Source organism: Pleurodeles waltl, chromosome 5 (genome assembly GCF_031143425.1).
Source record: "Pleurodeles waltl isolate 20211129_DDA chromosome 5, aPleWal1.hap1.20221129, whole genome shotgun sequence".
Classification (NCBI taxonomy): Eukaryota; Metazoa; Chordata; class Amphibia; order Caudata; family Salamandridae; genus Pleurodeles; species Pleurodeles waltl.
Window position 1 is genome coordinate 701,230,979 of NC_090444.1, and position 17,289 is coordinate 701,248,267.

General features: G+C 42.7%; 1 protein-coding gene across 2 annotated transcripts in view; it reads right to left on the reverse strand.

Annotated features, from left to right (window-relative positions):
• Nucleotides 1–17,289, reverse strand: part of TFB1M (transcription factor B1, mitochondrial) — a 391,094-nt gene that overhangs the window by 194,932 nt on the left and 178,873 nt on the right. For both annotated transcript variants that reach the window (XM_069234645.1, XM_069234647.1), the window contains one exon: nucleotides 2,888–3,007. In XM_069234645.1, the coding sequence (XP_069090746.1) occupies nucleotides 2,888–3,007 (120 nt within the window). The remainder of the gene's footprint in view (nucleotides 1–2,887; nucleotides 3,008–17,289) is intronic.

Genomic DNA, 17,289 nt, shown 5'->3' on the forward strand with positions numbered 1-17,289 from the left:
TGATAAATATATAAACTCTCAGCATGACTCAAAATAAGAGTACAATGCGCACGTCATAATAAATCATGCCAGTCCACTGGTTCATTTGTGGACGTTTGTACCCCACGGGAAAATACTTATCCTGAGTCACCATCAGGACAAAGTTTATGGAAGGAACCAGTATGGAGTGAAAAATCACTACCATTGGACTGGGACTACGTCAGGACACTAATGTGGAATGGACTGATAGTAACAGCAAGATCTCGCCAAAAGGCTGGAATACAGCACAGTCGAGAGATCGGTGCATGGGACTTTGAGGATAGAGACCGGCATGGTAGATGCTGGAAATCAGAAGCTCTTCTGATGTCAGGCATCTGCCACGCAGGGCTCTATACAGGGAGTGCAGAATTATTAGGCAAATTAGTATTTTGACCACATCATCCTCTATGCATGTTGTCTTACTCCAAGCTGTATAGGCTCGAAAGCCTACTACCAATTAAGCATATTAGGTGATGTGCATCTCTGTAATGAAAAGGGGTGTGGTCTAATGACATCAACACCCTATATCAGGTGTGCATAATTATTAGGCAACTTCCTTTCCTTTGGCAAAATGGGTCAAAAGAAGGACTTGACAGGCTCAGAAAAGTCATAAATAGTGAGATATCTTGCAGAGGGATGCAGCACTGTTAAAATTGCAAAGCTTCTGAAGCGTGATCATCGAACAATCAAGCGTTTCATTCAAAATAGTCAACAGGGTCGCAAGAAGCGTGTGGAAAAACCAAGGCGCAAAATAACTGCCCATGAACTGAGAAAAGTCAAGCGTGCAGCTGCTACGATGCCACTTGCCACCAGTTTGGCCATATTTCAGAGCTACAACATCACTGGAGTGCCCAAAAGCACAAGGTGTGCAATACTCAGAGACATGGCCAAGGTAAGAAAGGCTGAAAGACGACCACCACTGAACAAGACACACAAGCTGAAACGTCAAGACTGGGCCAAGAAATATCTCAAGACTGATTTTTCTAAGGTTTTATGGACTGATGAAATGAGAGTGAGTCTTGATGGGCCAGATGGATGGGCCCGTGGCTGGATTGGTAAAGGGCAGAGAGCTCCAGTCCGACTCAGACGCCAGCAAGGTGGAGGTGGAGTACTGGTTTGGGCTGGTATCATCAAAGATGAGCTTGTGGGGCCTTTTCGGGTTGAGGATGGAGTCAAGCTCAACTCCCAGTCCTACTGCCAGTTCCTGGAAGACACCTTCTTCAAGCAGTGGTACAGGAAGAAGTCTGCATACTTCAAGAAAAACATGATTTTCATGCAGAACAATGCTCCATCACACGTGTCCAAGTACTCCACAGCGTGGCTGGCAAGAAAGGGTATAAAAGAAGGAAATCTAATGACATGGCCTCCTTGTTCACCTGATCTGAACCCCATTGAGAACCTGTGGTCCATCATCAAATGTGCGATTTACAAGGAGGGAAAACAGTACACCTCTCTGAACAGTGTCTGGGAGGCTGTGGTTGCTGCTGCACGCAATGTTGATGGTGAACAGATCAAAACACTGACAGAATCCATGGATGGAAGGCTTTTGAGTGTCCTTGCAAAGAAAGGTGGCTATATTGGTCACTGATTTGTTTTTGTTTTGTTTTTGAATGTCAGAAATGTATATTTGTGAATGTTGAGATGTTATATTGGTTTCACTGGTAATAATAAATAATTGAAATGGGTATATATTTGTTTTTTGTTAAGTTGCCTAATAATTATGCACAGTAATAGTCACCTGCACACACAGATATCCCCCTAACATAGCTAAAACTAAAAACAAACTAAAAACTACTTCCAATAATATTCAGCTTTGATATTAATGAGTTTTTTGGGTTCATTGAGAACATGGTTGTTGTTCAATAATAAAATTAATCCTCAAAAATACAACTTGCCTAATAATTCTGCACTCCCTGTACTTAAAACAGGTTCTAGTTATGGCCTTCTTGCATCTTCTTCGTCTGCCGTGTAGGTCACTATACTCGAAAGAGGTTTTAGTTATGGCCTCCTTGCATCTGCTTCAGCTGCACGGCTCTAGAATGAGCGAGCCTGAGAGCAGCGACCCACATATTAAGGACAGGTCCAGACCTAAATAGCCTATACAAGTCTTAGCCCGTTGTGTGGCAAAGCTAACCAGAGTGAACTGACTGGGGAGATTCATGAAACACTTCCGGTTGCAGTCTCTTAATGCATTTAAAAGACAGAACATTTCTTGCAGTTACAAAAGATGCATACCGGAGATGATCAGATCTGCTTTATCTTGAACAGTTTAAAAAAAAAAAAAAAAAATCTTCACAGAACAGAATAATAAAGGGTGTAGGCCACAATGAAAAAGTACATATACTCTGTCGAATGATAGAAAAAAAAAGAATTCCATGTGCATTCATAGAGAGAGAGGGGCAAACCACCAAATCCATCCAGACAGCCAGGAAAGCGCCACGTCAGCGGTCTGGCTTGCCCTTCAAAGCACAGCAGGACCAGTGACATCAAAATATTTGGCATGTAATTGTACAAAAATGTAATGTTAGTAAAATATCAAGACTCTTTCAAATTCTTTTAAATTCAGTGTAGGTTAGTTCTCCAACGTCTCTTTAATACATTAGATTATATGAAAGAAGTGAGGGATATTTATTGAAAGGAATAGTTTTTAAAACCAACCTACATTAGGGAGGGAACGGACCACTGCCTGGGATGATTGGCCTGGCTCTATATTGGCTTGTCAGTCACCACTGCATAAGACCCATGCTACAGCCAGACATTTGGCTCGAGTTTTGCCCACTTATATTGATAGACAAGATATGCAGCGGAGAGCAGCAGACTGGAATCACACATTTCCTTCCTAAAGGGTTGTCTGTTAGCAAAGACTTACCTTTGGTTTCGGAATAAAGGCACGGCCTGGAATAGTGAAGCAGTCATGAACAGTACAGAGGTACTGGGACATGATGGAAAGCCTGCTCCGTTGTCGACTGCCTGTGCTTGCTGTGAGCCTCTATAAATGCAAGCAACAAAAAATTAATTACTATTCATTGTTAGTGAACCCTTAGCTTAGATGGTTGCAGATGTGCATATATGTTTGTCCTTAAATGCTTATGTTTCATATGCGCATACTGATGCATTAATAATTATGACTTGTAGGGCTAAAACACATCAGGAATGTAGGTGTGAGTGTACTTTTATTGACTAAATAAATGTGGATGTGTACTATTTGTACATTCATTTTCCACAAAATGGAAATTAAATATGGATACCTGCAGGTAAAATGAGCAAATAAGAAATACAGCTAAAGTACAAATAAAAATGTAAACAAAACTCATATAAATAAAAACTGAACAGCAAGTCTTCCCTGGGAAATTTCGATTGGATAATTGCACGATTGCCGATATACTTCAGCCTGGGCAAACAATGTTTTTCTTTTGTCTCTCTTCTTCGTGCTCCATGCCTCTCACAGAGCTCACAGTGCAAACAGCGTGAACTCCATCAGCAGAAATGAAGCGCTGGTCACATTCTTCACACTCTTACCTAATCCCTTTTGGCTCTCCCCTTCACGTGCCACAGCTTTCCCAAAAGCACTTATAATTTATAAATGCTTTACCAAAAAACACAGAAATCCACAAAGTGGCTCTCTCGGCACAGCGTGAGAGCCAATACTACAATATCCACTGCACCGGGAAAACTCGACCCATAATGCTTTGCAACCATTCTTTTTCACAGCATTTTTGCCCATAACACAGCCTGTGGTGGTCCTAGGATAATGGGACCACCACCAAAACATTCAGCATGACTCACGCTTTCTGTTTAGGTCATCTCTGGATCCCCACACTAAGTTAGCTGCGACCCCAAAATAATAACCCTTCCCACCATTCAGACCCTTTTTAAGCTTTCTCATGGCTGAAACTTTTGTTTCACAGCTTGGAGTAGTCTGTGTTCTAAGAGGCTTAGTTTTGCAATGCACCTGCTAGGCCTGAAAACATATGAGGCTAAATATTTGGTTGCACTAAGTTACTTTGTGCCATTCTATTTTAATGTGATTATTCCCTCTAGTGGCCAATTATATGGTTACATGACATATTTGTTACAAATGATATTTTTTTGTGGTGTTCTCTAGGGGCTGTCATTAGCGTTACAGTCAACATATTGCAATATTTGCTGCACTTGGTCGGGGCATTCTTTTACAAAATATTTTTGCTCATAACTCAGCCTGTGGTGGTCCTAGGACAATGGGACCACCTTCAAAACATTCACCACAGCCTGCTGTTTCTGTCTAGATAGTCTTTGGGTCCCAACACTAGGTTAGTTGGGACCCCAACATAATACCTCCTCCCTCAATTCAGTGTCTTTTTTAATCCGTCTCATGGCTAGAATGGAAACAAATGATAAGAAGTGTATAAAGGGAAAATCAGATGGCTTTGAAAACATGCAGAACTGGCAGCCCTACCTTTCCTTCCTCTGTAGACAGGCTTTATTTCGCCAAAAATTAGGACTCTGGCAAAAGTGTGTGTCAAATCTATTACTGATTTAAGAGGACCAAGTCTTTATCACCCCTTTGGTACCCAATCAACCAGAATGAGAATTAGGAAAACTAGAATGCCTTTAAGGAAGATACTGCCATCCCTATGCTGTCTGACATCTGTTAATGCAAAATGACTTAATTAAAGATTATTAATGAGTATTTATGTATTCTAAAAATGAGTTTGTTAGAACATTGTTAACATAGAAAATTAGTGTGCACGTTTGAAAATTGTGACCTCGGAGATTGTCCACCAGAATTCGCAAATGTGCTAATAAATGACTAGCACACATGAAATATAGAAAACATATAAAATTAATGTAGTAATGTGTCATATTGAGAGATATAATCTATGTTTTACAATGATGGTAGGCCTTAACTTAGCTAATGTCTTGGCCTAGTTTTACCAGGCCTCATACAGAAGCTGTATTTCAATGGAAAATGCTGACAAGCTGAACTAACCGTGAACTGCTCATTGTTTAATTAAATTTGCTTAGCTGAAAACTGTATGTGAACAAACAGAGAGGAGATGATGGAACTAGAATTGTAACCATTAAGAGTGTTTAGCGCACTGAGTGTACCTTCCCAGGACTTGAACAATGAAGGCACCTACTGGAGAAGAAGATGCAACATTTTCGATACCTGACGAGCCAGATGATGAGGACATCGTAAAGAGGACCAATCAACAACATGAGAACTGTGAAATATTAGAATTCATAGATTTGGAATAAAACAACTATTGGGTAGAGTCATAACTTGTGATTAATTGACCAATTGGAAATTGGAGGATAGTCCGGGTAACTTCGATATAACAACGTGACAGAGAGACGACAGACAAACAGTAAAATGCTAGCTGTTACTGAGGTGATTCGAGATTCTGTCAGTGGACTCATACTTTTGTGAGTCTGATGTGATGCTGACAGACTGATGACCTGAAGACGAAGACTGACTCTGTTGCTGATCCATACTGAGGATAGTTAGATATGATAATGTGACTGAATATAACTTTGTGTCTTTTCTTTCTAGGTACCAACTGCACTGTCTAATAGTTTTCTTAGATGGATTTTCCCAAAATTATTGTTCTAAATTGTTTTTGCATGAAGTCCAACATTGCTGATGCTAATCTGGACTTGATGAGGTTTTCCTTATATGACTACTGACCGACTTAGAGACAAATGATTGACGGGCTGGCTTGCTGAACTCTATGAATAGTAAAGACTTATTACCTATGATCTTTATATTGATTTTTACTAATGCATTAGAATATGTTTTTAATGCAAGTTTTGGTTAGATTATGTTTTAGGCGCCTTATAATAAAATAATATGAAATTCTTTTTGATTTGATTTGGATTGTGTTGAATTAATCTCATGACTTAGTATTGTAACAAATAGGGAAATAAAATCACTAAAACATATAACAAGTTGTTGTTATTCATGTTGAGAAGGTCATGGGGTGTTGTGTTCTTTTGATTCATTGCTGATGATGACTAATGCTTATTAAGTTTGTGTATTGATCGTTAGAGTACCAACCATACCCTAGCTAGGATACTCCATGCGAATCCAAAGGTTCATCGACCTATGCGCGTCCCCTTGTAAGTTTACTTATTAAGGACCAAGTGCGCTAGCACATTGATCCCATGTTAGCGGTTCCATTTCAGGTCACTGATAAGGCCAGAGGCTGAAACAAGTCAGGCATGGCACAGACACGCTAAAACGATGTAATGTGCTTAAGGTTATTACATCCACCACATTTGTGATGTATTCTGTAGAACTTTAAGTAGAGTACCAGAAGTCAATACTGCTGCCCTTGTATGCCCTTAGATTATTATTTTTTATTGACTTCAAATCCTTGAAGCCTATACAATTACATTTCTCAACCATCTATTGGCCTCCAGGTGGATTTCCAAGGCACTGCTGAAGAGTCTTACCAATACTATTGTGAAGTTTAGCCATTTAAACATTTACTCTGCACATTACACTACTTGATCATTTAACACCACAACATCCAACACTACTACATCGCACATCACTATCTCTTGGCACTTCACACTTCTCTTCAACACATAAAACTAAACCACGCCATATTCTTCTAAGTAAGTTAGTTCGCAACTCCTCATAAACAGCATCACATATTGTTTACTAAACCACCTCAAACAACAGTGAATTGCACCACTTCTACCCACCGCACAACCCAAATGATATAAAGCACACCATTCACAACCAAACAAACAAGTACCCAACATTCACCAAATTACATCCTATTGCTAAATATGCCTACTCCTCTATGCCAAACCACAGACTACTTCCAAATGACACCCTCGCGCTCAACAATACTTCTGAGCATGTTACTTCACCAGGCAACAATTCATGACATCTTCCTCCTCACATTAGTTGTTTCCACAAACTTCATTCGACCAGATTGCACCAGTAGAGTACACTCACGCAGGACACTTTAGACAATTCTTGCACATCTACATGATCCATAGGGATCGACTTGAGTTTTGAGAAAGGTTGCACCCTTAAGCCCCCTTCGGGACCCCTCCGAAGGGACTACCAGTAAAATGCATTTTGAAACTAATCACAAAGTGGAGCCCAACAACAATACACAGACATTTCCATCTTCATGCAGCCAATGACAATCCTGCTTGCACAGAGTACAACAGTCTGGTTGTCAATCTCTTAGGCTGTATTCCAGACCATTGTTTTTGTCCACTAAAGACACGACCAAGCAAATGCCAATCAGCCTAGGCCCTTCTAAAAAATAAACAGTCCACTTCTAACATCCAGTCCAGATCCCCTTTGAAGCAGCGCAAACTGCAAAACACAAAGTTTATAGGTGGAATACTTTGAAAAGTCTAATCGGAAATCACTTCTTCCCACGTTGCAGTATACTGTTTTTTTCCAAGAGAGAAAGTGATTACGGTCTGAGATCCATGAAATGACTCATGCTATTCTTCGAGAAGCTAGTGACACAGCGGTGTTCGACAAAGACAACAATTCTGAGGTTCTCAACCAATCAGAAACTGTAAATAGCTGTTCTGGTATACAATACTGTTGTATATATGCAGCGTGCGTGGGCTAGAAAAAGAGAAAACCTATGACTGCACTAACTACAGCTCTGACTCACTTTTCGACCTTGAGTAAACCACTTCACCTTCTCAGCTTCCAGCCGGCAGAGCAATTGAACGATAAAGAGACGCGCCAAACTGCAGGGATGAAACACTATAATCTGCATGTCAGCTTGCAAAATGGAGTATCACGCACGGCAGCTGGCGAGAGTCACTGCACACAAAGAACTTCCCGCAGAAGGATGGCAACTCGATGAACTCGAGGCAGCCGGCCATTTTGGGCCTCTTAATCTTGAAGTTCCTTTTTATATTGCACCAACCCTCGGTATACAATGGTGTGTTGTCTAGGCCTAGTTACCCACAGCGCAGCCTAGACTCCCAGTTGTGTTGAAAAGATGATGCCATACGAAAACACAATAGATCGCACAGATCTGTTTGCATCCATTTCACCCATTGCGTGCATCCACAAGCCATTTTCTTCCAAGGTCTCACATTAACACCCATATTAGGTTTATGTTCAAATTAAGTCGATTTGTTGATGACATTTTTTTTAATGACCTTACTAGTTCTTAGCGAACGAACACACATCAGAAAAGAGAAGAAAAAGTAAAAAAACAAAAAAAAAACACTAGTTAATTTAGCCAGAATAATTGGTGCGTACACGATAGTCACGAGATCAGCTAATATACACTCCCAAATACATGTAACCGTGAACTAATTCCATACATACTCTGGGTTATGAAAACAGCCCATTCCAGACCCAGCTGCGCGTACAGTTCTCCTGTTCGCTTGTAGCAGTCAGTTACACTGTCCAGCCGCACAGTCAGTGGAGTGAGGATCTCCTGTCTATCACAAGCCTCAAGATGCCAACTTGCACTGGCGTTCCTTCCTTGCATTCTATGTTCCCATCCTTCCGTCTTCTAAGTGGGCTATAGATTGTACCCATCACAGGCCGGAACTGAAGGAGTTTACTAAAACCAATAATATCGTGTCTGCTGAATACCCACTCACCTCTAAAGCTAGACACAGAGATCAATATGCTGACGCGCACTGTAGCAAGTGACTTTCCACCGAGCCAGTGAACTCACACACATTTGCATTTAGGATGACAACCTGATGATTGCCCACTAAAGGAGCATAAAGATCCTTGCTATTATGTTCCATCCCGTAAACCATATTTTACTTTTAAGTGCCAGGACTCCTTGTGGCAACAGCATGCTCTACGAAACCACTCACTGGTGTAAAGTTTTCAACCATATTTTATGAATTCACTGAAATTATAGCATGCCTGGGCACTCCAAAAACAACAAGATAATAAGGATTTATGGTGAATTTTGGCAATGTTGCTCAAACGTGTACCAGAGCATGGTCACCAGAAGAGGCAAAAGGACTTTACTCCAGAATACCGGAAACATCCAGTTGTGAGGGACCAAAGTCTACTTACAAATGCACCTGATGCAGAATTGCTACCCATGCTTCGTATCCAAGATCATGCCGTTGCAGCCTAAGGTAAAAGATGCGTACGCACAGAGCGACGTTCATTTCCGCCAAGTTAGTGGGACGGTGCTCAGCAATGCCGGCCACCCTTGTCTATTTACTAGGGCATACTAATGGAGGGAAGCGATGTCTTTCATAGGGGAAGATGTAATTGTGGTCAGGTGTTCGCTCCCCAAGGGAGCATTTCAGACGACCAGAAAAGGGGGTGACCTACCAAACTGAGGAGACAGAGGGGGTCTGGTCACGTTTTTTAAGCATGGAGCCGCAGGTATTGGCACACTGGAGTAGAAATGTTCGACTGGGGTTGCAGTCTGTAACATCTCAATCACTATATTAAATTTACTAGCTGCTATTTTTCTGTCCATGTTTACCCTTGTCCTCATTCCCTTCTTTTCTCCTTCCCATTTAATGCATGTGTGTGCTGCCTAGGCACACGTGGTTATAGAAAGTTGAAAAGAATATTGAGCGATCAGGGCCACCCAAGGCTGTATCCCGTACAACTTGGAAGACTACCGTCCCCATGACCAGGTCAACACACAACTAATAATTGGTAACAGCAGATTACTAGTCAAGGAGTACAGCCTTTTACCCGTATCTCGTTGCAAGACTGTGCACCAGCCCTCCATGTGTAAATTCAAATGGCGTGAAATAAGTGAGACCATTGATTGAATATGGAGTACATGAGAAATCTTGGAGAGGTGAAGTACGTGTATGGTGCCCTCACAGGGTTTAGAGTTACCATTCCACTCCGCATGTGCTGCTCTCCCTTCCTGACTCTCTCCAGAAACTACTGTAATGCAAGTGTATGTGTCTGGTGTTAATATCACATCCACTGAATGGAGGAGGCAAACTACTTTGTGATAACTTGATCAGGACAAAGCAAGTTCCAGAAGGTCAACAGGTGTGCTGAAACCAGCAGATAAGTAACACTTAAAGACTGACAACAAGGGAATGGCATGGACTACACACCTATACAGGGGTAGGTGGACTGTCCACTCCTACCTCCTATTCAGATGGATAGTACCTAATTCAGCAGAGGTAGTTTAGAGCACAATCTACAATCTCAGACTGAGTTACCCCATAAGCCTGGTTAAAGGAGCCCAGGCACACCTGAAGGAAATGTACTTTGTTTAACTCACAAAAATTGCTTTTTCTCAAACTTTATACAAAAATATCAGAAAAACACCTTGTGAAGATTTGTATAAAAGAAGTTGCACTCATCGATTCAGTAACATATGGAACCTCTTTTATCCGCAATGATTGAAATACATGTTTCCAGTGAGAGTTTCAGTTTCTCACATCGCATGTGCGGAATTCTAAACCCTCTACCCTATCACAATGCATCATCCCATTATGTTTGAGGGCAGTCGTTTATGCATAACTGGCTTTATATGCTGCTAAAGCATTGTAACAGAACTGAAGTCTGGACTTTTAACTTGGCCGTTCGATTTTCTTTCTGTTTCAGGGACTAAGTTCTAGATATACTGGTGTGTTTTGGATCACCGCTCAGTTGCAAGCTCCACATTCAGCTAAGTTTTTGCTGTTGCAAATATGCAAATATGCAAATATACAAATATGCTCTACAATATGGTGTTACAGAGAGGAATTAATGGAGAACCCAATGATGCGAGGCATCAAGTACATGTGGCTGCAAATCAAAAAACTCAAATTATTGCCCTTCTACCACCTTATTTGATGGTGCCATTGTGCATTAGTGAAACAACTCCTCTTCGATCTCATCTTTCCAGAGACTGTTGCTCCAGAAGCCTTGTGGTTCTTTCAAGTGCTGTCCTGAAAGCTCAAGCTGTGCAGCAATGTCGTTTTTGGAGAGAAGGGGTTCTCACCTGGCTACCCTTCCAAGCAAACTCAAAAGATGTACTTGTTCAGTCTTTTCCTAATGGAAGAATCACAAACTCTAAAGTTTACCATATTGAAAGGGGAAAGAGATCCCGGGATGTAGTTTCGGGTTTCTTTGCAATCTCTAGGAGCATTATAGTTATCATCAGTGCTCAAAGTCAATTTTCTGTGTTCACGTCAGCTCCAATAGTCCATATTGCACATTATGTGCGACACTGGAACCTGTATTGGTTTCTTGATGTTTTCAGCTTATTAGCAGAAAGGTCTGCAGTGCAAACACATACTGAGGTCATGATACAGTAAAGCCGGCGGCGCACTCTGTATATGTCACTTGCTGTCTGTGCCTTCTACAGGCCTATGCAGCTTCTCTCATTACTTGGTCTCTTTTCCGTGAACAAGATTTCTCCACCACTTTTAAGCGCATCAGGTGTGCGCACCCGCCTAGACCGAATCATGAACTCAACATGACTTTGCACTACAAACAGTTCTGAAGGGGTAGCAATAAAACATTCCAAAAATATTCTGGGTTGCCAAGCAAGCCTTCCACTCCTCATGCGTTTTCCTGTTCACTTTCCCAAATAAATCTTTGAGAAACTGAAGCAAAATAGTCCTCTTTCAGAACAATCTCCCTTAATTAGCTGTAGAGCTGTATTTCGATTATAAGCTTATGATCAAAATGATGTTTGGCAGGGCTGTGGGCGGGGGGGGGGGGGGTGGGGGGGGGGGAGGGATGTTGATCCAGACTATAATGACATGATAAAGATAATTAGGAACATAGATGATGAAATGTTTGTATTCAAGTCTTGAAACAATAGCCATTGCAACAGAAATCAAACATTAGCAATAAGCATTCTCAATGGTTGGTGAATTATCCTTCAATATTAGCTAGGGGGCGTGGTGGGTGAAAAACAATGGACTAGAATGCAGCTCTGAGCAATCAGCGGTGGCTAATATTATTTAAAGTGTTCTACCCCTCAACTTCTTGTTTGTTACATTTGATGCCCTCAGTGCAATGGATATGTGCAGTCATGGGTTGAGTGCTCACTGTGCCCTGGTACTTAAGCTGCATCCTACTGATGAATAAGTTGAACGCAATCTGGGGCTGCTTGTGTTCTCTATTTTGAAGGGGCCTCGCTTGGCAGATCAGAATGTTTCCATGAGTAGCAGGATCATTACTGATTTGCATAAGGAGGGCCTGAAAATGATGGATTGGGTGTGACCTCAAGCGATAACCAGTGGCTGAAATTAATTCAAGCGTTCTATCAGTCACCTTGTTGCTGCCTCTGATAGAAGAGGTGGGAGAGAACAAAGGGGGAATTTGCCTGAGCAAGGCTTGGTGACTGCACTCCTCATAGCTCTTGCAAATCTGTTGAGGTTTTCTTTTATCCATTCACATTGGAACGCTACAGTTCAGGTGGAAGAAGAGGTGAGATCTGACACTTGATTTAAACAAGGGAAGTTCGTGGAGCACCTGCCTTTTGATCCATAAGCTGTGCAGTTCCAGTGTTTATACATAATTACCATCAAGAGGAAGCATGTCCTTCCTTTATCTCAAGATGAAGATTTGAAGACTAGGAACAGGCACTGCGTCTTGCTGCATAACATATATGAAGGAGCATACCATGCTGTCACCCCAGCAGCTGTGTGCCGCAGGAGCACTGCCTATACCCCAGTTGCAATACATGTTCACATGTGCTGCCTTCAGCTACAGCACATTAAAAGTACACGAATATATCCTACCTAAGCTCCATCTGCTACACCACCTGTACACGCAGAAGCATATATGGCCTTCATCCTCTCTCCAGCAGCTGTGAGCTGTTGGGACATTTCTTGGATATACTGGTTCTTTTGGCTGCAGCACCTGGAAATTGCAGGAGTTAGCCATGACCTCTACACCAGCCTCATCCCTTGTAGATGCATGTCCCATTCTCAATCCAAACAGCAGCCTTACCTGTGCTACTTTCTAAGTGTATACTGTCCTCACTCATCTTCCAGGCAGATCGCATGTTTGTGTACTGCAGAAGAAGCTTGTCTGGTAGAGATTTAACTAGAAAACAACACACGTTTGGACTCATCATGTCTACAATAATCACACGAGTCACCGCTCTGAAGACTGCTTGTGCCTTCAGCTGGCTCCATCTGCTGGAGCTGCTCTGGTAGTTTCGAGACTTTACATTTAGTGTGCTGGTCAATCAGGTTTATCTTCTGAAACCCCACACTACCCCTCTCCGCATCTGTCCACCATCTCACTTTGAACTTTTCTCACCCCTCTCAAATCGGTTCCCTGTTTATCATCCACTCATACTTTCTCTCATTTTAGCTCTTTCCTTTTCTCTCTAACAATGAACTCACCACCGCATCACTGTTGAAATCTGCTGGACCTACAAGCTTGGACAGTCCACATGCTGTAAAGTTTTTTAGTTTGTGTATGTGTGACATTTCCATGTTTGGCATTTTTTTTTTTTTTTTCTGTTTATTGCTTTTTATTGATTTAAACAACAAATACTGTCAAATACATATCCAGATATAATCGGTTGGTTACCCACTTAGGTCATTTTCTTGTCCGTATACTCATTACATATAAATATACTTGTGTAATAAACTTTGTAATTTTCCTGCAGTCTGTTGGATATTGTATCTGTAGAAATAAAAACTAATTAAATATGAAGAAAAAAAAAAAAATAGGAATAAAGGAAAAAGGATAAGAAAAAGAAAACAAAATCAATAAATATTGCTCAGTGAGTTGCTCATTCCAATGAGGGGGAACGCTCCAGTTATAGGAAGTAGTGTATGGAATTGCTCGTTCTAGAGGTCCAGGCACGGACAATTGAAGGGTGGTGAAGAGGAGAATGTATCAGTATAAGTGAGGGTTGGGAAAAGAGCAGAGAGGGAACTGCCACGATGTATACAGGTCCCCGCGTGGTGTAATCTATGTATTCCATGTGGTTTGGCGTATGTGTTACTTGCTTGTGGTACTTTGAGTGATTCCCCATGAGGCCTCCTTCTGTCTGCCATACATTCTTGGTGAATTAGATGTGTCAATGTTTGGTTTCTCATCATGGTTCCCAGAACATACATATCTATGTTGGATCTATATTAGTGTATTTGTACTCGTTATAAGAGCTCTAAAGGCGTGCGTTGAGCGCCTGCACTCAAGCACACAAGTCTGCTCTCAGATGGTGAAGTCGCGTGCCTGCTATTGTCTCAAGGGGGATGCATATCATCCTTCATTTCCAGTTTGACAGTGAAAGTGTTCCATATGTCTATTCCCTTGATCAAAATTCCTTTTTCTTGGAGAGACTGTAGCACTTCCGCTTCGGCTCACGCCCAACGCAACAAGTCCTTCTGCCATTGGTGCATGGTTGGAACGCTTGGTGCTTTCCAGTTCATTGCTATAAGGCGCTTGAACAAGACGTACGCCAAGTCTACACATCTATTTACCTGCTTACTACCTTTGGGCCTTTGACGGATCCCCAGTAAACAGGACTAGGGCGTGGGAGATAAAGGGACACCCAGCCACTCGGCAACCTGTGATGTTACATCATGCCACATTCTCAATACTGGTGAGCATTCCCATGTCACATGAAAAAAGGTGGCGTCTGAAGCACCACATCTAGGGCATTCCTGTGATGCCTGAGGAAATATGCTACGAAGCCTGTGTGGTGATAGATATGTTTGGTGTATGTAATTAAATTGTGTGTATCCCATTCTAGGGTTACGGGATGCCTCCTGTATCAACGTCAGTGCTTCACCCCATGCTTGCTGTGATAATAGTGTTGCTAGGACTGCATCCCATCTTCTCTTGGCCTGTTCCTGAGCTTGTTCTGGGCGGGTCATAAGAGCCTTGTATATCTTGGATACAGTAGTGGTCGTTTCTAGATCATCTAGGAGGTCATGGAGAATTTGGGCCGTCAGGGGTTCAGTGTCCCCACATTTCCATGTGGATCATATTATCTGTCGCAATGCCCCATATGTTATAAATTGACCGTGTCCCAGATCATATGTACCAGTCAATGTCTCATAGGACAATAAGTGCCCCTCCGCGTAAACATCTCCCACCAATTGTATACCTTTTGTGTGCCATGCTGCTAAACCTAGTTTCCCTGCTATCTTCTCTATAGTGGGAATAGCCAACAGAGGTATCCGAGGGGAATACTGGGGGTCCTGTTACCGTCAAGCACAAAACTGTGCCATATCCAGCGGGCAACCTTCAAGAGAATATTGTGTATGTTTCGCGAGTTGTCGCTAGCCAAGAGCCAGCGCAATATATTAGGGTGTCCCAGGCTAATGTTTACCATCTGAGTCTCTGCGCTCGTGGGGTTATGTAGCCATTGTATCACCCATTTTATTTGCGCAGCTGCGTAGTATAGATCGAGTCGAGGTACACCCATCCCACCCAATTCGAGCGGCTGGTATATATTCGTTAATGCAACCCGTCTGCGGCCATTTCCCCTCGCCAGGTCAGACAGCAAACTGGACAAAGTCTTAAAGAAGGCGCTGGGGAGAATCAGTGGGAGTGCTGAAAAAAATTATAATAATCGCGGCAGGATTATCATATTCGCTATAGCTACTCTGCCCAGTGGCGAAAGAGGGAGCGAACACCAAAAGGGCAAAGAGCCTTTGACAGATCTGATCACACGTCCCAAGTTGCCCTCCCTAAGGTCCGCGGGGTCGTGGAATACGTTCACACCCAAGTATTTGAATGTTGTATAACGCCATGCGAGATCACAGACTAAGGGTTCCGAACGAAGAGGTTCCAGCACCACATGCAGCGGGAAGAGGCAGGACTTCGTCCAGTTCACCTTTAAACCAGAAAGGTCACCAAACCAGTCCAACAGAGTAAGGAAGTCCGATAAGGACTCATTATAATTGCGTGGAAATATTAGTGCATCGTCTGCGTATAGTAATACTATGTGGTGTGTATGACCAACCTGTATGCCCCAATCAGCAGCTCTGTTCTGTAGCTGGGCCGCTAGAGGTTCAATCGCCAGAGCAAATAATATCGGTGATAAGGGGCAACCCTGCCTTGTGCCCCTCCTTATTTCGAATCTGTTGGGATATTGTTTCACCTGTTTTGACTCTCGCTAGTGGTTGATAATACAGGACCTATACCCATCTGATGAATGTCTTACCGAACCCCATTCGGTTCAGTGTTTCCATCAGAAAAGGCCATCCTAAGGTGTCGAATGCCTTTTCAATGTCTAATGACACTGCAACCCTCGTGTATTCTCTTTCTGGGGTGTCTGCCATCAATCTCAGGAGGCCCTGTATGTTAATTAAAGTATTGCGGCCAGGTATGAAACCCGACTGATCTGAATGCACCAAATCCGGCATCAAAGGGAGCAATCGGTTAGCCAGCACTTTTCCTAGTAATTTACAATCTAGGTTCAGTAGTGATAATGGTCGATATGATCTAACATCTAGCGGATCACGTCCTGGTTTGGGTAGAACCGCTATAATTGCCTCTCGCTGGGACTCAGGCAAACGACCCAACCCAATGGCCTCCTTCAGTACTTCCAGGTAGGGCACCAACGTCTGTTCCAAGAAGGTGTGGTAGTACTCTGCTGGCAGGCCATCATTTCCAGGTGCCCTGCCATGAGCTAACTGCTGTAGGACCTGCTGTAATTCTTCAAGGTTTATTGGATCTTCTGAGGACTGCCCCTGCATCTCAGTAAGTCTCATTAACTGGAGCCCTGTAAAGAACTCTTTGAATTGTGCTTATGTGGGGGTAGGCTGGGCCCTATACAGTACTCTGTAATAATCTTTGAAAGCGTCATTGATCTCAGCCTGAGTATTAACTATGATCCCCGTGTCCAATCGAATGGCCCCTATGGGTGTGCGTCACTGTTCGCCTTTCAGTAACCATGCCAACAGTCTCCCCGAGCAGTCCCCTTCTGCGTGTACGCGAGCTATGTAGTGCCGGTAATCGTGGTGTCGCAATCTTAAATCTGCCTCATTCCATTGAGCACGCAATTGCGCAAGAACTTCTCTCGTCACCTTACCCTCTGTAATTCCACACTCCGCTTCACGCAGCTCATGTTCGTATTTCTGGAGGTCATGCGTCAATGTGCGTCGCACACCCCCTGCCGATGATATACACATTCCCCTTATCACCACCTTGTGTGCATCCCATTCGGTAGCGCGAGTGGTTGTGGTGCCTTCGTTAAGTTTAAAATAGGATGTTATCTGGTCTGCTAGTTCCTTACGAAACGGAGAGGTCTAGTAGTGCACTTAGCTGAAGGCGCCAGGTTGGAATACGCATGTGCGGTCTACTCCATTGAATATTTGCTAGTAGAGGACAATGATCTGATATAACCCTTGCCATATATGTGGCGCTCTTGA